Source organism: Anastrepha obliqua, chromosome 2, assembly GCF_027943255.1.
Source record: "Anastrepha obliqua isolate idAnaObli1 chromosome 2, idAnaObli1_1.0, whole genome shotgun sequence".
Taxonomy (NCBI): Eukaryota; Metazoa; Arthropoda; class Insecta; order Diptera; family Tephritidae; genus Anastrepha; species Anastrepha obliqua.
This window is the reverse complement of record NC_072893.1, coordinates 13702479-13728273: the sequence shown is the minus strand read 5'-3', so window position 1 is coordinate 13728273 and position 25795 is coordinate 13702479. Positions and strand designations below refer to the sequence as shown.

Here is a 25795-nt window from a genome sequence, read left to right as displayed (position 1 = left end):
TATAGCGGGTGAAGTATATTAGGATGTCCCATTTCAGAGTTTCCATGTAGGTTTTAACGGATTTCGCTACGTGAGGCTGAGCGGCATGCTGTAGAATCACTTTTTCATGCCTCTCGCGCAGTGCTCGCAAATGTCGATTATTCGGCACAAAGTCAGACATTTTCACAAAACCAAAAGTAGATGATACCAAAACAAAATCGCTAATGTGTCGAAGCAGTTTGTTTACGATATGTCTAAGCTTGGTTTATGACGTTTAGGTTATGTTAGAATCGACTAGCACACACTGCTGGCGGCATCTATTGACAAACAGCGGGAACTTATGTAGTAATATGATATCCGGTATATGCTCGCCGTGGCTACGAGTTACATTCTGTCCATTCCGTCAGTCTAATTTGTACTTCTTCTTCTTCTTCTAGACGAGTTAAAAAAACAGTCTATATGGGAAGCCTCGACCTCCTAGAAGATTGCCAAAATAATGCTACGAACTTGCAATACAAAAGCAACCAAGTTTATTTTATCACTCCCTAGGGAGGAATGTAAAATATTGGTTGGGGTACTGACGGGGCATTGTCTCACTCCATATCACGCAGCTTAAATGGAATTGATCCAGAACGACGCGTGTAACTTATGCGAAGAAGAAGGGAGTACGTTAGAACACCTCCTTTGTCATTGCCCTGCTCTAAGCAGAACTCGTTACAACTGCCTGGAACCGGGGGTATATTTATCAGCTCTCGAAGGATGTTGCTGACAAAAGCTTAAACTGTTTATTAAAACTCACTAAGACATCTCGAACTACACGTGCAATGTTTAACACGACTCCAACAACACTGGTAACAATACGGACCCTTGTGGTCTATGTGAGATCTATTCAGGTCAGCCAGACATACCTAACCTAGAATAAAGTATGACTTTGAAGTACCTCAACAATTGCGTTGAGTTTTCACAATTTTTATTGCAATTGAAGTTGAGTATTTTCTTCCATATAAAAATCTTCCGAGAATTTGATTTGTACTCAAAAATCAAGGTGATTTTAGATTAAATTATAGAAACTTTTGATGGCGTTCTCTTGACATTCATTAAGTTTCTAAGAACTTCGTACCAAGTTTGGAATATTGACTAATACGGTTTTTGTTATGATCATATTTAAAAAAAAAACTTGGCAAAAAAACTTAAAAAAAATGTTGCTTAAAAACTTTCCATAAAAATTTTGCATGAAAAGTAATGCGGATATACTTTTTATGGCAAATTTGTATGGAAAGATTTGGAAAAAATAAAGTGACTTAATTATGTGAGCATTACATTCTGCAAATACATACATACATACACACACACATGCATTCAAACTCCCGCTGCTGGGCATTACTGCGATAAATTCACAATGAGATGAGGGCAATTCGCATAGAAAATTGATTGGGCTGAGTAGGTAGCCGATGCGGCAACTACGTGTAAATTTTTTACCACTTACAAGCACACAAACACACGCAGCAAAGCCATTAGTAAGCGTTGCAGCAGCTTAGCAGATGATAATCTAATGACCTTTGCTGATATCAAACGCGCGACTGCGCGATCAGCCGACAAACAGCACACAAATAGAAGCGCTGCCGGCAAAAGCAAAATCAGAAAAGGAAAAAGAAACGAAAACACTTGCAAAACAAACACAAAGCACACTAATAGCGTCCAGAATTGGAAATGATAGTTTGCGGCAACAATAACAAACACATTTGGAATAACAAATAAAAGCAATAAGAACAACAATTGACGGCTGGCTCACTCGTGACAAGTACAATTGCACTTTTTATATGATACACTTATACATACATGCATACATACATACATACATATGTAGATATGTTTATTAGTGTGGTTCTTATTTTGCGATATTCACATTTTCTTGAATGCAGCAGAATTTTTTCCTAAAGTGACTTAAATTTATGCCAAATTTACGGTATGAAAAGTATGCATTTATTGTAAAGTATTCATTATTTTTTTTAAGTATGAAAATATGCGAAATATAGCGAGAGTATTGAGTGAAAGCCCGCCTTCAACCAACTGATTGGACCTTATCAGTGTGGCTTTTGGTCTAGAAAATCCACAATCGTCCAGATATTCACAATACGCGAAGTCTTGGAAAAGATCCAAGAAAGGAGAATCGACACGCCATCTTTTCGTCGATTTCAAACCTACATTCGACAGTACGACAAGGAGTTACTTGTATGCCGCGATGTCTGAATTTGGTATCCCCCCAAAACTAATAAGGCTATGCAAGATAACGTTGCTCAATACGAGCAGCGCCGTCAGAATTGGGAAGGACTTCTCCGAGCCGTTTGAACGAGGTTTCAGACCGGGGGACTCGCAGTCGAGTGACTTCTTTAACCTGATGTTGGAAAGGATCGAACGAGCCGCAGAACTTCATCGCTCAGGCAGAATTTTTTATAAAAGCGTACAATTGTTGGCGTATGCCGATGATATTGACATTATCGTCCTTAACATCGTCGCACTGCTAGTTCTGCCTTTTCCAAACGGGATAAAAAAGCAAAGCGAATGGGTCTGGTGGTGAACGAGGACAAAACAAAGTAACTCCTGTCTTCAAACAAACAGTCGGCGCACTCGCGTATCGACACCCACGTTACTGTTGACACTCATTATTTTGAGATTATAAGAAACTTCATTTATTTAGGAACCAGTATTAATACCGTTAATAATGTCAGCCTTGAAATCCAACGAAGAATATCTCTTGCCAACAAGGACTAAGTAGGTCCTAAAAGTCCTCTCACGACGAACAGAACTAGCACTCTACAAGGCTCTCATCATGCCCGTCCTAACGTATGGCGCAGAAACTTGAACGATAATAACATCCGATGAGGCGTCCCTTGAAGTGTTTGAGAGAAACATTCTGCGGAAGATTTTTGGAAGATTTTGTGAAATATTATTTCGTAGGCAATGAAACGATGAGCCGTATGAGCTTTACGACGGCATAGACATCGCGCAGCGAATAAAGATCCAACGGGTTCGTTGGATAGGTCATATTGTCCATATGAAAACAAATGGCCCGGCTCTGAAGGTACTCAATGCGGTACCAGCTGGTGATAGCAGAGGAAGAGGAAAGCCTCCTCTGCATTGGAAAGATCACGTAGAGAAGTACTTGGCTTCACTTGGTATGTCCAACTGGTGCCGGTTAGACTGGGAAACAAACGACTGGCGAGCTTTGTTAAACTCTGAGAGGGTAGCCTCTTTTCCTCGTCAAAATAGGGCAGTGGAAGCAATAGTGTTTGACGCTTTGTGACAAAAGTGGTTTTTTGTTTACTGATAGCCCATTTTTTTGGCCAGTGCTTATTCTAGTCACTTGCCGAAAGGGTGAACCCATCAAGTAGAATGAGTTGGTTAGATATTCTTTAGCCGATTTTGGCTGTGTATATATCAACCGCAAAAGAAATTTGCGTCACGGCTCTCAACCTATGACGTATGTATGCCGGTTAAACATCGCTGATTGTTCTCATTACTTTCGTAATGAAGCAGGGAAATAAAATCCATAATTTTTTCGGTGGTTCGGTATAGTGATCGAGTTCTCGTAAAGTATCGATCAAACAATTTAAAGTTTATACTCGTTGCCAAGTTGACATTTCACACTAAAAATTCCTAAGTTGGTTTTTGTTTGCTCCATTCAATTGTGAGTTACAGGGTCATAACAATGAGAAAATGCGGTACAGTTTACAGTTGTTTTTTTTATAAAGGCGAAAATGCAAGCCAGGCTGCTAAAATTTTGAATGGTGTTTATGGTGCCGATACTGTAACAGCTAACGTGCAATTTTGGTGTCGTCGATTTCTTCAGACATTTTTGTTGTTAAAGAAAATGTGAAAATATCTTTAAATTCACAAAAATAATCGAAGTTGAGCGGCAAGTAGTAGTCATAGCATCGCCTAGGAGGTAAACATCGGCCATAAGATAGTTTTAAGCCATTTGCGCAAAATAAAAAATAAAAATTATGTAATAAAAATTAAATAAAAAATAAAAATAAAAAATAAAAGTAAAATAATAATAATATTGTTTTTACCCCAAACTAATATTCTTTTTTTTTTTTTTTTTTTTGTAATTTCTTTTTTTTTTATAATTTTTTTAAGCATTTGCGCAAAATAAAAATTAAAAATAATGGATTTATTTTTACCTCAATCTAATATTATACTTTTTTTGTTTGTTATTTTTTTTTTTGTGTTATTTAATTTTTCTTTTATTTTTGTGTTTTTGTAATTTTCCTCTATTTATACAAGGCTAAATAATTTTAATAATCTAATATATTTTTACCCCAAACTAATATTATTCTTTTTAAAAAATTTTTTGTTACTTGTTTTGGAATTAAATTTTTTTTTTTTTTGTAATATAATATTTGTTTTTCGTTTTGTTATTTAAGTTTTTGTTTTTTTTTTTGATATTTTTTGTTTTTTTTTTTACTTTTTTTTTTAGTATTTATTTAATTTTTTTTTGTTAGTTTTGTTTTTTTTATACAAGACTAATTAATCTTAAGGGGGACCGCCACTGTGAAAATTCAAATTCAAAATTCAAAGCGAAATTCGCTTTATTCCCGATTCTATGTGCACTTAAGTGAGCGCCCGTCGGTTCGGCCCCGTAGCGCTTACGATACGATGCTTTATTTCAAACGCGTTTTTCTCGAAACGACTTTTTTTGATACGGTGGCAACGATTTCTCGTCGAAGATTAATGGACTGATTTTAATTTTCTTTTTTTCAAAACTTTTTTTATCGCATTGGCTATCGTTGTACGTAGCCGATTTTCAAAATTTTGAAAATAACTATTTTTTTGGGCCTGTTAAAAATCAAAAAAATGATGAAAAACACACATCGAAATTCAAATCACCACCATTTTGTCAAAAAAAAAGAAAAGGCTACGTAGCTACGATAGCCACTATTGTGTAGATCAATAAAATTTTTGGTTTTTTGATTTCAGATGATTATTCATTGCTGTATCGGTGCCAATGGAGGACGTCATTTTTTTAACTCGTTACGTTTATTTACATAAATTTGTCAATTATCAATATTTTTTAATAAAAAATTTACATCAACATAGCTTAATACATATATAATAAATTGCCTTTTGTCCAATCCTCGAATAATCATTCCTACTTACAAAAAAAATTCCCGGAAATCGACTATTTTTTTACCCCTCACAGTGGCGTTCCTCCTTAATAATCTAATATATTTTTACCCCAACCTAATATTATTCTTTTTTAAAATTTTTTTTTGTTACTTTTTTTGGAACTAAAAGTTTTTTTTTGTAATTTTTGCTTTTTTTGGTATTTTTTGTTTTTTTTTTATAATTTTTTTCCACACAGTGATAAATGTGCGCTTTTTTGTTCTTTTTGTTTTTTGCTTGTTATTTAATTTATTGCTTTTTTTTTTGTTTTTTGTAATTTTTTCCATTTATACAAGACTAATAATCTTAACAATCAAATATAAGTGGAAGAAAAACTCATCGTATTACCTCGATCAGTCCTTTATATGTACTAATAATTCCACTCATAAAGGGATTACCCTAATGCACAATAGTTTTACATGCCCAGCTTTAAGTGGGCGTAATGAGTATAATTTGCTGTTATCGCGCGCGTCAATATTAGCAGCAATGCTGCGCTAGACCAGTTTCACAGCTGTTCTTCACTGCTCACGTGAATTGTCTACATACACACACACACACACACCGACGCATCTGAACATAAATAGTGATTTATAGGCATAATCACCAACTGATAAGCGCCTTCTATCTCCTACTTACGTATTTCCAAAGGGTATTAGCGCCCGCCGGAGATGAGTGCGTATGTACGTGGACAACATCCCGGCGCATACTACACACACACAAACAAAGCGAAATGATCTTCAAGTTATGCTAGTATATGAGCACATCACTGCCATAAAATCTAAGCAAATATTCTAATCAAAGGCCTGAATAACTTATCTGGAATACTGTTTAGTCAAAGTAATTGTGCGGCCAGAAGTTATGTGCAAATAATAACTCACGTAACACAGTGATAAGTGTGCGCTTTTGTTTTTTTTTTTGTTCACTTATTGTGGGTGGTTCACCGTGCGTATGATTAACATTTTGCGCTTAACGCCGATCTCGCGGTTTTGCAACTACCCTTAATGAGCGCTTGAACTCAGTTGTCTAAGAGAGCTGCCAACGTGCAGTTCGGTAAGCGCTAAAAACACGTTAACGGCTTTTTTTATCTAACGAAAATTTTACTGATATTTACATATACATACATATCAAGGTGTTTAAGTGGCGAGGCTCAGCAGCAGCAGCAGGAAATAGAGTGAAAAAAGTAAATTCAACAAAAATAGTAAAAGTATTTTTCGCTGAAACAAAAATTGCACGCATTTTGAAAATCAAATTGAAATTGCCATCCATTTAACTAATAGAAAAATTGCATTGTGTTTAATTACAGAAATTGAAAAATGAAATGCAAAATATCTCTGCTTAAATATAAATATAAAATTTAAAATAATTACAAAAAAATTAAATCACCTCTAATACAGGGCTTCACATTAATTGTAAGCTAAACTAAAGTTACGTAATTTAATTAAATAAGAAATTTAATATACAACAACAAAAACGAAGAAAGCAACTAATATTGATAAGTCAAACGAAGGTTAGATAATCAAACCGCATTTGAATAAATTACATACAAGTAAATAGAAAAAAATATTGCAATTTAAATACGATAATAAATACTCGATACCGCCCGCTTTAAATAAAAATAAGCAAACGCGTGTAAGACACAGTGAATTAAATTTAAAATTTGCGTCAATAAATTCATAAATCACAGCAGCAACCGCAAACACAGCAAAGTGCCGAGATGCGTATTAGTTTACCCGCCGATCTGATAAACACAGCGTTTGAGACAAGGTAGGATAATAAAAATGCATGCGTGTCTATATGTATTGCATATATGTATATGTATGTGTATGTATATGGGTATGTATGTATATGTATATGCAAACAACAGTTATGTAAGAACTTGGAGTAGAGAATAGCATAGCTGGATTAGACTTTTGATATTTACTTGTTACTTAAAAAAAAACGAATCTCCAGCAAATAAAGGGTCTTACAAAAAAGACGTCCCTAGATGTTATTTTAAAATGAAAGATATAAAAATTTTAATTCATTCAGGTTTCACTATTTTTATTCAAATTCAACTTCAAATTCTTCTTTATATTCACTATTTTTATTAAAAATACGGCTCTTGTCCACCATGAGTGCATCTCCAGACTGTAGGTAGGTAGGTGAAATGGTTGAAGTGGCAGTCTGACACTCCTCAAATAGCACTAAAGCGCCGTTTTGATATCATTGTGAGACCTCCAACGGGCAGATATCTACAGCCAGCCAGAGCGGTTGAGGTAATAGAGCAGATTGATGGGATTTAGGTCGACGCACTGCCCCAGGCTATCGAAGAACGATGAATCCAGTGACCTTGATCGTCTAGCTGCCAAATCCGAGCATTTACAGAAAAAGTGCACAACAGTCTCCTGCTCTGAAAGGTCCCCACAGCTTCTGCAATGGGGGTTAAATGGTAACCCTAGCTTTTCCGCGTGTGTGTCGATCGTCCAGTGACCGGTAAACACAGCTGCGAGTTTGGAAATTTGAATGGCGATGAGTCTAAAGGACTTTGTGAGTTCTTTGTATATTGTACTAGGGCCAAAGGGATTTTGAAATAGCACATGAATAAATGGAGCTCTATCTTCTCTGCGCTTTCCTGAGAAATCAGTTGTGCAATCTAACTTTAACAAAAGCCAGTGGGATGCCGATGACCGGGTGGGAGACTACCTCTGAGACCAATTCAGTCGACCCCTTCATCTCCCTTTATGTTCCTATGTCCTGGAACTCAGATCAGAGAAATGCTACCTGCATAACCAATAGAGCTCTGATCTCCTTCTTGCAGGAGTTGACTTGTTTGGATCTGCACCATGGCGTCATCAGAGCCTTGATCGCGGCTTAAATATCCGAAAAAAAAGTTAATATTTTTCTCGTTCCCTAAGCATTTTGCATGCCTGCAGGATCGCAAAGACTTTTGCTTGGAAAAGACTAGCAGTTTTCGGCAATTTTAAGGAAATTGGCTGATTTAGAGAAAATCCCTGCTCCGACTCCCGATGACATCAGTGAAGACAAAGCTTCGGTGCAATTTTTTCCCTCGTTCCAATCCTGCCTACTTGAAATGATTGTCCTGGCATGACCGTCAAACTCCATTTTGCGTATAAAAAGATTTGTTCGAAGTTCAGAGAAATACGGTGTTAATTGCTCAAAACTGTTACCATGTCTCTTGAGAGATTGCCTCCTGAGGCCAACCTCCTTTAACCTGATTGCACTTTGAGCTGCGATGGAAATAACGTAAAAGCCAATGGGAAGTAAGTGCAAAATGACATTCAGACTGCATGCAATCCTTTGCACCCTCCACAGTTTAGTGATACTGTAACCTTTCCGAAGAGCTTTCCACCAAACCAGGCATCCATACGTTAAAATTGGCAAAACCACTGCGTTGTACATCCACAGCACAACCTGCGGCTTGAGTCCCTATTTTTTACCGAACAAAGATTTGCAGCAGTAGAAGGCTATACTGGCCTTCTTTAAGGCTATTTATTATACGAGAATTCAAATTTTTAAGGACTCGCTCACTCATTTTCGTATTGAGTTCAGCAATCTCAATCTGAATGTTGTATTTCAGCTCTGGAATCGTTGTTGGCTTATTCAGATAGGTTCGGAGGTTTTCCATTGTCTGCTATTGAAAAAACACTTTTTTTCATTCGCTTTGCTTTTCAAAAAACCTCGGTTTAGTATGCCAGGGCTTTTTTTATCCTCGACCAGTTTCTATTTTCATCCAGTTCCTTGAAATGTTTCACAACTTTTGAAAGACCTTTTATGTATAAATAGAAGCAGCTCATCTTTTGAGAGATATATTTTTATTCAGGTGTTAAGCCAAACCTTAAAGGGGTTACGGCTTAGTACCTTAAAAACTAAAATATTTCAATTTAAATTTTATATATTTTTAACTTACAGCCTGTTTGAGTCCAATGCGTACCCCTGCCTTAGCCACTTTTTTCGGGCACTACATTTTTCACTACCCAAAAAACCAGCATATAAACTTTATCGATTGACTAAAAATTTTAACTGTATATTAGCAATTACGTTCTGCTTGGAGGTGCGGTGCGATATTTCAATTTATTACAAAACTTTTTTTTTTCCAAAAAACTTTCGGATAGTTGTTTTTCTAGCAAATTTCAAACTTATTTTTAACGCACCGTTTTTGCAAATATCAAAATGTCAAACAACCTTGAAGAGAATGTATTATATAATAACTCATTCCGCCTAAATTTTTTACAAAATCAAAAAATTAGGCACTTATTTTAACACATGGGCTGAAAAGTCCCAGAACTAACAAAGAAAACACATTTTTTGTTCAAAATTAGCTTTGTTCATCAACGTAATTTCCATCGAGAACAACGCAATCATTCCAGCACCACTTTACCATCCCCGTGGTCTAGAAATTTCAAAAAATCGATTTTTTGTTTTTTCGATATTTCGAAAGTATGTATAGCATCTTAAGAATAAAACTGTGCAATTTTCATCCGGAAATTCCCATTATTATCCGGTCCGCTCGTGCGCTCCTGTACTTCAAACCTTAAACGCATTTATCTCGAAACGACTTTTTTCCGCCTTTTTTTGATTTTTGTGTTTCAGATAAATTGAAGAGCCAAAATGGACAACACCGTCCAGGTCCAATTTTTCGAGAGGGTCAACTTCAGCACCATTTTTAAAGTTATTAAAATTAAAAAAAAACAAAATTTGTGTATTTCTGTATGTAAAAAATAAAGTCTAAAAAATTTAAATATCGTTTTTCATTTTTCTATTGCAAAAAAAAATCCTATATTTTTGAGCTCTAGACCACTAGGACCCCTTAATATCACTTTTGCAGAACGATTTACCTTTTGCCTCAAAGCCTCAGTTTCAATGATAACCTCTTCATTCGAGCGAATTTTCTTACCGGCGAGCTTTTTTTTAGGTGTACGAACAGGCAGTAGTCGCTGGGAGCCAAATGGGGCGAATACGGCGGATGCGGAAACAATTCGAAGCTCATAGTTTTGCCACTGTTTTGATTGACTTGGCGAGACACGGTGCATTGTCTTGATTAAACAAACTAGTGAGAAAACGCGGCACCCACTTTGAACAGAGCTTTCTCATAGTCAGATGCTTATGCAATATTAAGCCAAGAGATTCTTGTGATATCTCAACGATGTAGGTAACTCCCTCCACTTCACTTTTCGATCATGCAAAACGATTTTGTGGATTTTTTTGGTATTTTCTGGAGCTACCGTCTCATTTTGACACCCACTGCGTTGTGTATCATCTCCCTACGGTGTCTCTACGACCCCGTTTTAAGTCAGTAAGCCATCGTCTTATTCTTGTTGTTATTTCTGATGGTGCGGAGAGCGGAGTTCCCATAACACTTTTCAAGCCATTGCTTCGCTTGAATGGTATTTTTTCCTTATCAAAAAGCAGTGTAAAATTAAAAAGCGAAATCCTTTTTGATCCATTGTTTTGAAAACAACAAAAGTAGTGTCACTCTCAGCGGCATCACAATAATTCACGAACTAATGAATAGAATATCATGTAATTTGAACAGCTGTGTTTTTAAGGTTAGTACTAACTGAAAAAGAAGTGAATGCAAAAAAACGAATGCATTTTTATGTATTAGGTCGGAGACTTTTAAGCCCATGTGTTAATATTAAAAAAGATGAAGCAACTTATTATCTTCTACTTATTTCACACTAAGTCAACGCTGGACTGTTGTAATGAATATAAACCAAATATTCCACAAAAAATTACACCATAAGTTCTTTATATTTCTAAAAAGTTCGGTTTTTTTTGCAATAGAGGCTGTTAGTGTACATTTGAACACATGAAGGAAACCCGCAGCACGTGCTTAAGCTTTTCAAGAATGCTTGAGAATACATTTAGCACTTAGTATTAATATTTTAATATTTACTAGAGTTGTGTATTGTTGAACACTGTTGAGATTTATCGAGAGTGCTCGAGTGTAGGTACAATTCCTCGAGTATTTTCAAGTTTGCTTCGATCGAATTAAAAACAAGTTGACGAAAGGCACGAAACACTTATTAGGAAAGTCCCTGCTAAAGTTTTGAGATAAACAGGTACAAAGTATAAGTATTTGTCATCAAAATTGGAGATGTTGGCTTGCAAAATATTGTCCATGAAGATCAATTAATTAAATTTCGAGTACTGACCCACCTCAGTATTTTTTATTTTTGAATTGTGTCTCTTTTCTCGAAAACCATCGATATGTACAAGATGGCGCAAAATTATTCATCGATTTCGTTTTCGAATAACTTTTTTATTAAATAAAAAAATGTTGAGTAATGTCCAGTAGTCAAATATTATTGAGGTACAAAAAACATGCATTTATATTTTTAGAAAAAGCTTCCGATAGGGTCATTAAATTGTGTGCCATCTTGTACTTATATATCTGATGCCAACGCTTCATGCCATATTAAATGTAGGTATGCCTCAATCTCGTGGTATACCACAGCATCGACTTTATTTGAAATAACTTAAATTTTCACACAATTCACATCACTTGGAACTGTCAAACGTGCAGAATTCAGCTTTTTCGAAATTCGAATTTCCCACTCTCAAAATTTTGGAAAAAGTCTTCTCTTCTCTCGAATTGGAGGAATTTTTTCTCGAGAAAAAAAACGTTCTTAAGAATACAACTCCATGGGATTATTTGTGATTGAGCTGATTATCATACATTTTTTTTTTTTCAAAAATAGTTGTATTATATAATTAGTTCTAAATCTTAAGCAGGTTTCTTTCGCTGCTAGATATATTTCCATCGCTTTTACAACTTGTCTGTTGTTTGTTGAGTTATCGCAATACTTTTGCCGTTTTTTTTTTTAACTTAATGAAGACAAGTTTGCCTCCACAATGAAAGAGTTGTATAACACATATGTACACCCACAAAAATTTTATATATTTTTTAGTTGTATATAATACACTTATGAAACCGAACTTAAAAAAAAAAAAACTTAAAAAAATGTATAAAATGTATAAAAAAAATGTATAAAAAAAATGTATAAAAAAAAACTTTATAAAAAACAATTATTATAAAAAAAAATGTATAGAAAAAAGCAAATATTATAAAAGAATAAAAATATTTTATTTAAAGTAACGCACCTTGCCCGATGCCACATACAGTATGGCGCAAAATTAATCACCTTATCGCAAGATATATAATTTGGCAAAGAGGGCCGTAAGTCAATCTCTTTTTAGTATTTATTAATGATCCGCCCAAACAATTTATGTATTATTTATTATTTAATTTTTATTTATTTATCACAATAATATTGAATACTTAGTAAAGCTAGCTTTAGCAACCGTAGGGATCTCCAAATTGGGCCATTTACCACAGAACTCCCATTAACCAATTCTAATTGGATGAAGGCGAACTTCACACTTAATTCCACTTTGCTGTTAACTGCTCTAGTCGCTCTCACAGCAGTTGGCTCACATTTGCATAGCAACTGCAAGCAATGCGTATGATGTTCGGTATTAACCATGTTGGAAAGAATAATGAGGTGGCGCCTATCGTGGTCCCGTTACTTTGCGCTCAGCGAATTTGACAACTAGTTACGTGATTTTAGCTCCAGTATGGCCAGATTACCATTTTCGTAACTTGATTTATCATTTTGTTTTTTTTTTTTGTTATTTTTATTATTTTGTGTCTCGGAGTTTTAGTTCTTTCTTCATGACATTTTTCTAGTTGCTCTAATTAAAATGTCATGTTTATAATTTTGTAAAATATACATTTTTTAATAATTATTTAAATAATTCAGTCAGTTTTATTTAGCTTTACTTTTTTTTAACATCTGGTGGCATTGCCCGCGATTGCAGGTGTTGTTGGTGTTCTTCTGCTTTCGACAGTCAAATCTCTCTCTCGCTACTGCAGTGTTGCCTAGCTTTGGATATAAAAACGCACTAAAATGCCCATTCAAAGAAAATAAAACAACAAATTTTTATTGAATCACTTAAAGAACTTTGTATGCGTGACAAATTGTCCTTAGAATGTGCGTTTTTTTTCTTAAATACATGTGTTATGCTTATGCACAATTTAATTTATGAGTTTTTTTTGTTAAGCGAGACTCTTTTGTTAAGGGACCGACTTATTTGCTTTATTTGAGGTTATGTATATTAACAAGATAAGGTACTCTTTTTGTAAAAATGTCAGTATGGTTTCTTTAGTATTTTCTGGTATTTTGTTGCTTATTTTTACAATGAATATAACTCTTAATGGCCTATGTCTCACTAAGGATTGATGACCGGAAGAAACGATTACACCTCTATGGTTTTAATTCGCATTCAATAAATTCAAAGGCTTTTTAAAATGTGTAAAAAGGTTTTCAATCTTAAGAAGAGTTGAGAGAGGGGCATTTAATATTTTTGCATAACCTTAATTGGAGCCAAAAATTAATTTTCATTAGCACTAAAATCTTCTCAGAGTGACCTTTTTTAACCTTTTTTTGTTTAATAATATAGTTGGTTTTTTAACTTAAAGTTTCGGTAGCTTTAAATTAAAAAAAAAGAAACAAACACGAAACTTCAAAATTTTCGCATTTTCGGTATAAAAAAGCACTAAATTTATTGCGAAGAGCAAATGGTTGGCAATACTGCACAACTCAGCAAACGTGACGTCACGTACGCTCTGATAGGCGCAATCTTGTTTCTATCATTCTTGGGTATTAACTGCACTCGCTCTCACAGCAACCAACTCACACTTGCATTGTTACTGCATGAGATGCCTTATTGATCCGTTAACTCTTCAAGTGCTTTATCTATGCTTGATGCGTTATGACTTGGACTACTGTTGCATAATCTGGAAACTAAATTCTAATATTCACAATTAAATATAATGGGCTTTTTAGCCTGAGTCTTTTAGGAGCCACCAAATCTCCTGGTGCTCCTTGGCTCGACCTTTTCAATTTTTTTCAACTATTCACAAATCTCTGTTGTAGTTAAGTTTCAGCCCCATGCCGCGAATTAAGAAGAAACCGTTTGTTCGTTGAAAATGTGCACACAACTAATTATGAATTTAATGACCCAGCCAGGCAGCCAAGATGCTTTCGCATATGCAATAATTTTGCTAAAGATCTAAACTTTAGCTTAGAAATAGGTAGTTAAAGCTATATGTATGTAAAAAATTGTTAACTGATGTTTAGAAGAGCCTTTAAGTCTTCTGTAAATGAAAAAATATGTAAATATTTATTTGACACTTAAGAACTAGACAACTTCAGTACAGAAACAGGCAAGCAATGAAGCGCGTAAAGCTGAAAGTAAAGGTACCCACCACTCAAAATAATTTTTTTTTGCATTTAATAAAAAAAGTTATTTAAAAACGAAATTGTATGATTAATTTTGCGCCACCGTGTATTTCCCTGTTTTCAAACAATTCGTCAATGACACTTCTAGAAATTGTCCTTCAACTCTTGAGCAACACCAGTTATCGAGCCTTAGATGAGTGAATGAAATAAATAAATGTATGTGTATGTGTGTGTGTGTGTGAAAAGCACACTCCAACTAAATTGAATACAAAATATTTACCTTTATTATCTTGTTCAAAACAACAACTTCCAATGAAAGTTTGCATATATGTGCATATGTATATGTGTATGTGCAAATGTATGTTCAAATGTTTTCGAAAACAAGGTGAAATGTGAGAAATGCTATTGAAAGGCCTTCGTTTGCTTAACGAGCTCTCAATACAATGGCTATGTACGGGCAGCTGCATCAATAATATGCAAGTACGTAAACACATACATACATACATACATATATACATATATACATACAAAGATACATACTATAGATACCTGATTATTGTTTATCTGATTATTTTCTTATTATAAACAATTCTCACGCAAACTATGCATGTATGTATGTGTTGTGTATTCCACTCGTATCAAACTCACAGCATTCATTGTGAATATATTTTGCATATCAAATGTTTTTCGAAAATATGAAAAAAATGTATATCAATTCATTTGTAAATGATGTACCAGTGCAAGTCACAATGCAAATTTAAATTTGCTTTGGAATGAGGGCAAATTTTTTGAGATGATGTTTTTAAAAATTTGTTCATTTTTGTTGCTAAGCGATTTGCACATTTAGAAATACACAGGTATTTACAGAATTGCGAGCCACCAAGCAAACGTTAAACAAAAATAAGTGAAAAATTACATGGAATTTACTAGATAATACACTTAGAAAAATTTCCCTAAGTCACTTGTTTATCTTAGACAGATTGCAGAGTCATGGAGGTGAGAAAGGACAAGTTGATATCAGATAAGTGTTTGAATTATTAGTGCTCGTGTTTGTTTATTGAGTATTTATAAAGCTCGCAGCCGCAAAGCACGCGTGGAATCTCATTGTTGGGGAGCATTTGTGCTACACCCAGGAGGGCTGATTAAAGCCAACCGTAATTCGCGTGGCAATAAGTCATGCGAACTAACAAGCAGAGCTAAGAGATAAGCGTTTACCTGCTCGCAGAACAACAACTAACTAACTAAACAGTTAGTCCATGTGATGACGGAGGATCTTGTTTATTTCTCACATGAATTATTACCAAAAGTACTTCTGAAATGTAAATTAAATAATCATGTGATGTCATTTACTTATGTATATGAAGTTTAGTATTTTTGGCAACCTTGAAAGTCGCCGGTGAAAGAAAGATAGAAAGGTGGGCTGTTGTAAAGGCTAGTTAAGATGCATATCTCAAAATCTACTTATATAGGTGGGTAGGTGAAATGGTTGAAGTACCAGTCTATCATTTCCTAGAAGCACTAAAGCGTCGTTTTGGTACCATTATGAGACCTCCAACAGGTAGGTTGCTGGTATTTAGATTGGCGCACTGCCCCCAGCTGTCAAAGCAAGACGCACCCAGTGACCTTAATCGTTTAGCTGCCAAAACCGGACATTTGCCGCGAAAGGGCTCAATAGTCTCCCTCTCTGAAAGGTCCTAACAGCTTCTGCAATAGGGGTTAAATCGGGGTAGACCTAACTTTTTTTCGCGTGTGTGCCGATCGTTCAAAGCCCGGTACGATCACAGCTACGAATCTGGAAATTGAATGATGTGGAGTCCCTAACACTTTGTAAGTCTTCCATATATTGTATTGCGGTCAAAGGGTCCTCGAAGTAGCACATTAATAAATTGAGTTCTATCTCTTCCGCGCTTTCCTGGGAAGTAAGTTGTGCTATTCCCTTTAACAACAGTCAGGGAGATGCCGATGACCGGTTGGGAGGCCTCTGACACCAATTCAGTCGACCCCTTCCTGGGAAGATCATCAATAATTCCATCTCCCTCTATGTTCCTATGTCCTGGAGAAATGTTACCTGCACACCCAAGAGATTTGATCTCCTTCTTACAGGAGTTAACTGGTTTGGATCTGCATCATGGCGTCGTCAGAGCCTATCTGAAAACACTAGCAGTATTCGGAAATTATAAGGAAATAAAAAAATTCGCTCATTTACAGAAGAAAACCCCTACTCCGACTCCCGATTCTGTCTAGGAGCCGTCAGCGCAGACAGAGGTACCCCCATCGGTCCTCCGTCGATCCTCAAACTCCGGTTTGCGAATAGAAAGATTTGAAATACGGTGTTAACTGCCTAAAAATGCTAAAATGTCTCTTGAGAAACTACCTCCAGAGACCAACCTCCTTTAACCTGCATTTTTTCACTTGAGCAACGATGGAAATAATCTAAAAGTCGATGGGAAGTTAGTGCAAAACGACATTCAGGGCAGTACTGGGGCAATTTTTACATACTCCGGTGATGCCAATTCATGCAGTCATTTACACCTTCCCCAATTTAGTGATATTGTAGCCCTTTCGAAGAGCTTCCCACCAAGCCAGACATCCATACAATAAAATTGGCATTGTTAATGGAGCAGCAAAAAAATATGTACATATATTTAAATAAGAGCCGAACATTTTTCTTATGATTTTTCGTATCTTCTTGAATAGCTTATTGGAGATTTTGCAGAACTGATCGTTTCAAAAGGGCAAAGATCTAAATCCTTATAAGAGCTCTTGGAGGTAGGTTGAGCTAATGCGGCTAAAATTGGCTCGCCAACCGCCGATAAGCTGTTGAGGCTGTACCGAATAAAATTGCATTGTAATTTGTTTGCGTAAAATTTAAGGTAGAACTTCAGTATTTCATGGCTGAAATTTAGAATAATGTCTATTGGACAATTTTTGGCAAACTATAATGTCTTTATTAATGAAACTTGGTGGAGATGTTAGGGAGGTGTTCAGGAAAATAATAATTTCGTAATTATTTGCCTCCAAAGTGCCCTCGGGAACTTCCCTATAATTTAGCACATTACACTATATATTTTTTAACACTTCACTAAAATTCACCAAATATACATACACTCATGATGAGGGTTATTTTTTTGAAGCGCGGCCGAAGTCCGCCCATGCGAAAAAAATTCTATGCAAAAATTCTACAAATTTACGAAATATTTTTGTTAAATTTTAAATTCTAAATTACAGCAAAAAATACTGCAGTTTTACAATGAACCTTCCACTGAACATTCCTGCATACGAACTTCGTTTTTATTTCAGGTGTATGGCAATACCAACTTTTCGCTAAATTACAGAACTTTAACATTAAATTACTTAAAAACTATACTATATGTCTCTGGAGGGTGCGGTTTTCAGTTTAAAGATGGAAATACGTTTTAACCATAACAAATTAATTCTCAATCAATAAGCTTATTCATTTTTCTACAAAAACTAGTTGAATTCATAAGCGTACTCACAGGCAACCGATGTGCATGTACAAACACATGTTTGTACATGCGCTGTTTACATATTTCACTTCCTCACGTACTAGCCGCTTCGGCAAACAAACCTATAAAGATCTCTGGATTTACTATGCTTGTCGGTTCTGTTCGTTCTATTTGTGCTATTCGTTTCTGCTGAGCAGAGGAGTTACTGCTTCCAGAGAATGTTAATGAACATGTTCATATAGTTCAAAAGGAGGATATTCATTAACATTTTCTGGCAGCAGTAATTTCTCTGCTCAGCAACAACAAATACATTTTGCATTGCATTTTGGTCTGTACGAACATGTTCATTAACATTCTCTACTGCTACAGTTACTGTTACTGCAACAGTCTCTGCTAATAGAGTAACATAACTATTAATGAACACATAAAATTATCCATTGCAAGAATTGCAAACGCGCCCAAAGACAAGCGTGCCAAAAACAAAAAGATTATAAAAATATATAATTCATTATGTTTATTCATTAAATGCAGTTGAAAGTCTTGCATTAATTTATCAATAATAAAAACATTTACAATAATAAATGCCAGGTATGCTGGTTCAGTATATTCTTAAATTGCATTACCAACGACAAATAATTGCATTAAGCTGCTTACTTTAGTACTTTATTTACAGTAACATTTTATCAGTGTAATTCACAGCATGCATTAGAACAGCAAGCAAAGATACATAGAAACTAGCGTTGCGATAAAAAAAACAAACCAATACACCTCTTAATTTCGGAGAAACCAAAACAGCACCGTGGCGTATAAGTAATTTTAAGTATTTCAAATTGAGCAAATAAAAGCTTAGTAGAATTAATTCCACATTTACACTACGTTGTAAACAAAAACAATTTTTGTTTTCCGTAGATAAAACTTCAAATCAACTGCAACAACACCTCATATGTGTTAAAGCGGTTGATTCAGCTAAAAAAAAAAAAAAAATATGTACGATGCACAAAAACAAATTCCCCTGCTTACATATGCAAATGAATTTGCGACAAACGCCGCTATTCGGGCACTCAGTCAAGCGATAGTATGCAAGTGTGGAAGCATCTGAAACGTGCACTTCAATGCATTGTAAATTGTTTTGTATAAACCACAATGAGTTGAGAAAATTTAATGAAAACTAATTACAGTTAAGTATAACTGCTAACTGCTAACAGCTAACATAATAAAATAATGAGTAGTACAAATAGCAAAGGGAAAAGTGCGCATTGCACTATGTACTGGATCCAATCTACAATTTGCAATTTGTTGACAGTGAGCAAAAAAAAAAAAACAAATTGCATATAAACTTTTAAAAATGCACCGATATGTATGTACATATGTATTTGCAATACCTATATAGCTTCCTTTTTTTTGCTTTGTTTTTTGAGTGGTCTCCCAGCCGGTCACCGGCGGCATCACTGTGTTACAAAATAAATAAATCAATCACAATCTTAAACTAATTTTTAGGGATCGCTATAGGGTTTGAAAAAAAAAACTTTGCATATTTTATCACAGAAAAATTAAGAAAAAAAATGCGTGTAGCGTAGTACACATAGCAGAAGGGAAACTTTCAACGTAGACAAAGAAAGAGGGAGAGACCCAAGAGAGAATGAGAGAGAGAGAGAGAGAGAAAGAATATATATCTAAATAAATTCACAACATTTACAGAGAATACAAATAGACAAAATTGACAAAAAACGGAGAAGGGTCGACCGGTGTTGGTAAATGCCGGACACCTCCCGTGGCAACAACGCGCACTACTCCGAGCGTTTATCACCTGCACAAACGCAGCGATTCCAGGGCCGCAGCAACGGCACAAATTACCGCAAGGCAATACCAATAAATCCGACGCCGGAATGGACAGCACTTTATGGTACGCACAAGCACTAGCCAGGAAACGGAAATAAGCGCCAAAAAGGAGGCACCAAAAAACAACGCCAAAAAATTGGGACCAAAAAACGCCCCAAACAGTAGGCACCAAGGGAATATAACGCCAAAAAGTAGGCACCAAAAAAATATTTCCTACAAGTTTGCACCAACAAACAAGCGCCAAAAAGTAGGTAATGTTATTTCTCACTAGAAATTAGCAACCACAGGGAAATACTCAGGAAGAATAGCCTAAAGTGCATCTAAGATATATATAAGGTATAGCTCTCTCTCTCTCCTTTTCCTCTACGTTATATCCTTGTTCTCTCTCGCGGAACGAAACTGCCCAAATCGTTGCATGGCCTTGAAATTTTACTCTCCATTCTCGCTCGTCCATCGACGCCTAAGAAGTTTCACTTCAAAAATCGTTTGAAGCTAAGGAATCCCAAACAAACTTTCCTATACAAAGTTAATATTTCTCCTTAAAAAAAATAGAAATCAAGCATTATTTTCCACCAAATGTCAGCTCAAATCCGATTTTTAATATCAAATCGCTTAAAAACTTTGAATTCAAAAAGCATTTTCGCAATCAATCAGTTTAAAAAAAAAATTATTATAATAATTATACAAATTTATTTTAAGTTGAAGAATTTTTTAAATTTAGTTTAAACGTATTTTTGTTACTTTCTGTTTTCTTTTTTATTATTATTAATTATTTATTTATTTTAAGTTTTTACTAATTTTTAATTTCTTGTTTTTCATTTAAGTTTAAATAACTTTTTAAATTTAGTATAAACGTATTTTTGTTATTTTATGTTTTCTTTTTTATTATTATTAATTATTTTTTTTATTTTATTTACATTTTTTACTAATTTTTAATTTCTTGTTTTTCATTTTCCTTCAGGATGGCACTGCACGCTCACAGCATCAACACGGTGCGTTCCACCACCAGCCTGAGCAATATGATCAATAGCAACAGCAACGACCTTGCCAATGGCAGCAATGATCGCCGCCATATTGTTGATATATTAGTGGGTGTTGTTGCTGTACCGGTGCTTATACTTTTCGCGTTGCAGCTGGAGAAGAATCTACAGAATATGAATAATAGCCCATGGCTGGTGTTTGTTCTGGGCGTAGGCCTGCTGATGGTCATCATGATCATCATCGGCTATGTGACACATCGCTTGAGTGTCTGCTGTTGGACGGGACCCATCGATGAGCTGGGCAATCGAACGGATGGGCGTGGATTATCGCATGTGAGTTTGAACAAAGTGCAAGTTTTTTGTATAGCTGCCTCCGCTGATCTTCTTCAATCTTCAGTTTTATAATATCGATAATGCTCGTAGGAATGAAAAATCGAACTTGAAGGGGTTTAACTCTTAAATGCACGATTTTTTTTTCTGTTATTTCTGTTTGTTATTTAATAACCTATTCACTGGTAATAATAATAAAAAATAATTTGACCATTTTTGGAATATTGCTTAGGCGAAAAATGGTGAATATAACGATGAAAGATGGTAATTAAATGCCTTAGAAGTTATGTTTATCTTCGAAATTATCTGTGTGCTATTACACAAGAAGTGATTTGCAATAAAATAAATATTTTTTCACGAACATGAAGTGGCTCAAACGCTTAATCGTACATACTTAGCGTTGAACTTTAAAACGGATTTTCGAAACGATAAATAAATTTTATTTCTTGGTGTTCATATATCCGAAAAACTTGCAAAGTAGGAGAACGTGAGAGAGCTAAATGACATTTCGTTTTGAGGGGAAGTTTGTACTGGATAAATATTTACTTGTAAGAATTTGCGAGTGAGAAAAGCAGGTGATCGGATAGTAAAAATAGACACGAATTCAAATTTGCGAATTGAATCAAAGTTCTAAATTTGAATAAAAGTTGTAATTAAAATTAAAAAAATAGGTAAATATGTTTTAGATAAAATTTATAGAGTTTATTTGAAGTCACATATTAAATAGGAGTCGGCAATAGGTGGCCTGTGCTATGAGAGCTATGTGCTTGTACGTATGTATGTATGTACTGAACCACAGCCTCCAGTCACCGTTGCTGCAGTTTTCGAAATACAAATCGAAAGCATTCAAGGTCAGAAAAGAGACAATCAAATAGGAACGCCAGGTGATTATTAAATTGCGTGAAGATGGAAATCGTTAATTTAATGAACACAACTCATTCTACAGTGCAATACATAATAAGACGACACAAAAGTGACTCTTCGATTGCAAATAAAAATCGTCTTGGCCAAGGAAAAAAACTTAATGATCGGGAAGACGCATAATTTTAAAGGAAGTTAAAAAATTATAATTTCAAATCAGCCGCAGAGCTTTTTAAAATGTTGAAGGAAAATATTAATAAAGAGTTTGTGATAAAAAAGTTGTTGAAAAAACATACCTTAAAAACATAACGGGTGAAATACCAGAAAAAACACTTTTTTAATCCAAAAAACAAGAGTGCCCGCATGAAAGTTGCTACCGAATTTATAACTTTGTTATTCCATTATTTTAAGGTATTATACACTGGCCCTACGCTCCAACCGGAGTTTACGATATTGCCTATATTTTTTATAGAATTTTGTAGATGGCGTTGAATAACCCTGCGTTCATCGCCATTTGACGCAGTCACGTAAATCGCCTTGCTTAGGCAGCTTCACGATGATGCCTTTTACAGCTTTTCATTGTCCTAGACGGCAGTGATGTGGGAATAATGGATTGCCACTGAAATTTTCGGGTCGCCGATCAATGGTTTTATCTGTATGCCATCTTTGCCCGCGACTTTGCTGAACTTCAGCTTCTTCCCAAGTATGATAGTATCAGAGATCTATGGTTTGATATTGGTGGCTTTTACTGTGCCAATTTTCTCTCGAACGATTTGCCTGAGCGTGACATTTGTAGTTTCCCAATCTTCGTTGTTCTGGTTAGTGAGCAGCTTCTCGCGAAAGGCGCTAGTCATTTATTTTCTGACGTGTTGGTTTTCTTGCTGCATTTCAGCAAATTAGTTCATGGTCACTGTCTAAGTCGGCTCCCCGTCTATTCCTGGCATCAAGTAGCGAGCCTCTCCACTTTCGACTCACGCAAATATGGTATATTTGGTTATGACTCGTCCCACTGCGTGAAGTCCAGGTATATTTATGGTTTTGCTTGTGGGGGAAGATTGAACAGCCAATAACAAGCTGAAACGTCTGGCACACCTCAATTAGCCTGCTGCTTTTTTTTTTGCGTGAGGCCTTCCTCTTCCTCTGCTACCACCAGCTGGTACTACATCGAATACTTTCAGAGCCAAAGACGTTTAAATTCTATCATAAAGCCAAATGATTAGCCTCTAAATACTGATAAAGAGTTTTGCTTTATATTTTAAGGACATTAAATGTTTTTAGGATTATTCTTTTGGACATGAGTTCTATGTTTTGTTTATTTCTATTTGTCAGTATAAAAATATTGAATGTGTATACAATTTATTTATGTGAATAAATGCAGTAGATTCCAATTAAATGACATTTTTTTTTTTTCGAAATTTAATTAACTTACGGTTCCGAAATTATGTTCCAATGATGAACAGTGAGTATGTACGATTAAATATTTGAGCCACTGTATATTTGATAATTCAAAAAAAAAATTTTACTTTTTTTTTATTTTTTTATGTAAAAGAAGTTAAATAAAAAGCCTAAAAAATATGAAATTTAAATTTTCATTTTTTTTTAATTGCAAAAATTAAAATTTTCTACCTCTACACCATCGGGATTCCTTAAGTAAGTGGTTATGAAAATGAGTTTACAGTTCGCGGAGTGCGAATAACAGCGTGCATTTAAGGGTTAAAGAGCATTCAATAGTTTGCGTTTCTTAGTACTAATATTTAAAAAAAAAAGATAAATAATATTTAAAATATTAGAAAAAAATATATATATTAAGGTTGTCAAAAAAGTCTTGCGGTATTTCCGCAAGCTTGCCTTTGCAAGCGCGTAGTTCTAGTTGTATTCGTCGCATTGGTTCACACTAGAGCTTTTTGGAAAGCTCTTTTTACGTGCTAACACATGTTTGATTAATTGTTGTTTGCTTTTAGTCGTTCGTGAGTTATAGCCTCGCAAACATGGAGCAAAATAAAGAGAAAATACGGCATATTTTACAGTACTACTACGATAAAGGCAAAAATGCATCTCATGCTGCCAATAAAATTTGTGCAGTTTATGGACCCGATACAGTTTCCATTTCCACCGCACAACGATGGTTTCAACGTTTTCGTTCTGGTGCAGAGGTGATCGAAGATGCGCCACGGTCCGGAAGTCCTGTCGTCGAAAATTGCGATAAAATCGCTGAATTGATCGAAAGAGACCGGCATAGTAGCAGCCGTAGCATCGGCCAAGAGCTGGGCATGAGTTATCAAACCGTTATAAACCATTTGAAGAAGCTTGGATTCAAAAAGAAGCTCGATGTATGGGTGCCACACGACTTGACGCAAAAAAACATTTTTGCCCGTATGGATGCATGCGAATCGCTTCTGAATCGCAACAAAATCGACCCGTTTTTGAAGCGGATGGTGACTGGCGATGAAAAATGAGTCACTTACGACAACGTGAAGCGCAAACGGTCGTGGTCGAAAAGCGGTGAAGCTGCCCAGACGGTGGCCAAGCCTGGATTGACGGCCAGGAAGGTTCTTCTGTGTGTTTGGTGGGATTGGCAGGGAATCATCCACTATGAGCTGCTCCCCTATGGGCAAACGCTCAATTCGGACCTGTACTGCCAACAACTGGACCGCTTGAATGCAGCACTCATGCAGAAGAGGCCATCTTTGACCAACAGAGACCGAATTGTCTTCCATCAGGACAACGCCAGGCCACACACATCTTTGGTGACGCGCCAGAAGATCCGGGAGCTCGGATGAAAGGTTCTTTTGCATCCACCGTATAGTCCGGATCTCGCACCAAGTGATTACCACCTATTTCTGTCCATGGCGAACGAGCTTGATAGTCGGAAGTTGTCCACAAGAGAGTCCTGTGAAAATTGGCTCTCCGAGTTTTTTGACAATAGGGAAGCGAGCTTCTATAAGAGAGACATTATGAAGTTGGCATCTCGTTGGGAACTCGTCATCGAACAAAACGGCGCATATTTGACTTAAATCGCAGTATTATAACTAATTTTATGAACAATTGAAAATTCAATAAAAATACCGCAAGACTTTTTTGACAACCTTATATGTAATATTTAAAATAATAAAAACAAATTAACTTTTACTTTCAAACATATCATGGCCATTTTCTGACGCTCTCTCTCTCTCTCTTATTTCTCTGCTATGTTATATTTTTCTCACTCTCTGTGTACTCAAACTTTCCCCAACCTCTTTCTGTCCACAGATCAACACCCAAAACGATATATTGCGCATTGTAGACACCCTGCCGCCCAGCTATGACACGGTTGTGAAGCATGAAATTCCGCCGCCACCCTATGACTGTGTCATTGTCAATATGGAACAGTGCAAGGAACAACAGATATCACCGAATGCGCCCACAGCTGCCACCACGAGCAACTCCTCCGCGGACACCAATGTTAAAGAGGCACCAGCAACGCACGGGGCGGCACTGCATATTTGACTTTGCAACTTCGGGAAAGCCAAGCTGTTGGCGCGTAGAGCAGCTTGTAATTAGCTTTACGGAGAGAGAAACTAAAGAGATCGACGACTTTGCAGCAAAACAAAGAAGAAAAAAAAAACAAAAGCAAAACAAGAAAAAAAATTAAAATAATAATACACAAATTTATGAATTAGCAGCTGATTGCTTTGTGGTAGTCTGTCATAAGCGCAAGTACTGCCAGCCGGTTTTTAATAGCTACTTTAAGCTCGACGAAGACATCGATAGAATAACTAAACTAATTTCTTTTTCTTTCAATAGAATTATAGAGTTTCATTGAAAAGAAAAGCTTTTAAGGATTAAATTCGAAATTTTTGCATTATTCGCTTTTCACTAATGTTTCCCTAACTATGACTGTTGATTTCGTTAAATCGGATCTTTCTACACATTGTTGCTTTTCTTGTTG

The 25795-nt window shown here is 35.7% G+C and overlaps 1 protein-coding gene across 3 annotated transcripts in view; it reads left to right on the top strand.

The window, feature by feature from the left end:
* LOC129237240 (uncharacterized) overlaps positions 1-25476 on the top strand; it is a 94216-nt gene extending 68740 nt beyond the window's left edge. The window contains exons 2-4 of one of the 3 annotated variants that reach the window (XM_054871832.1): positions 6449-6909; positions 20658-21009; positions 25117-25476. In XM_054871832.1, the coding sequence (XP_054727807.1) occupies positions 6860-6909; positions 20658-21009; positions 25117-25353 (639 nt within the window). In that variant the 5' untranslated portion in view covers positions 6449-6859 and the 3' untranslated portion in view covers positions 25354-25476. Of the gene's footprint in view, positions 1-6157; positions 6910-20657; positions 21010-25116 lie in introns of those variants that run through there. The other 2 variants (XM_054871833.1, XM_054871834.1) reach the window with 2 other exon arrangements.
* Positions 25477-25795: the final 319 nt, after the last annotated feature.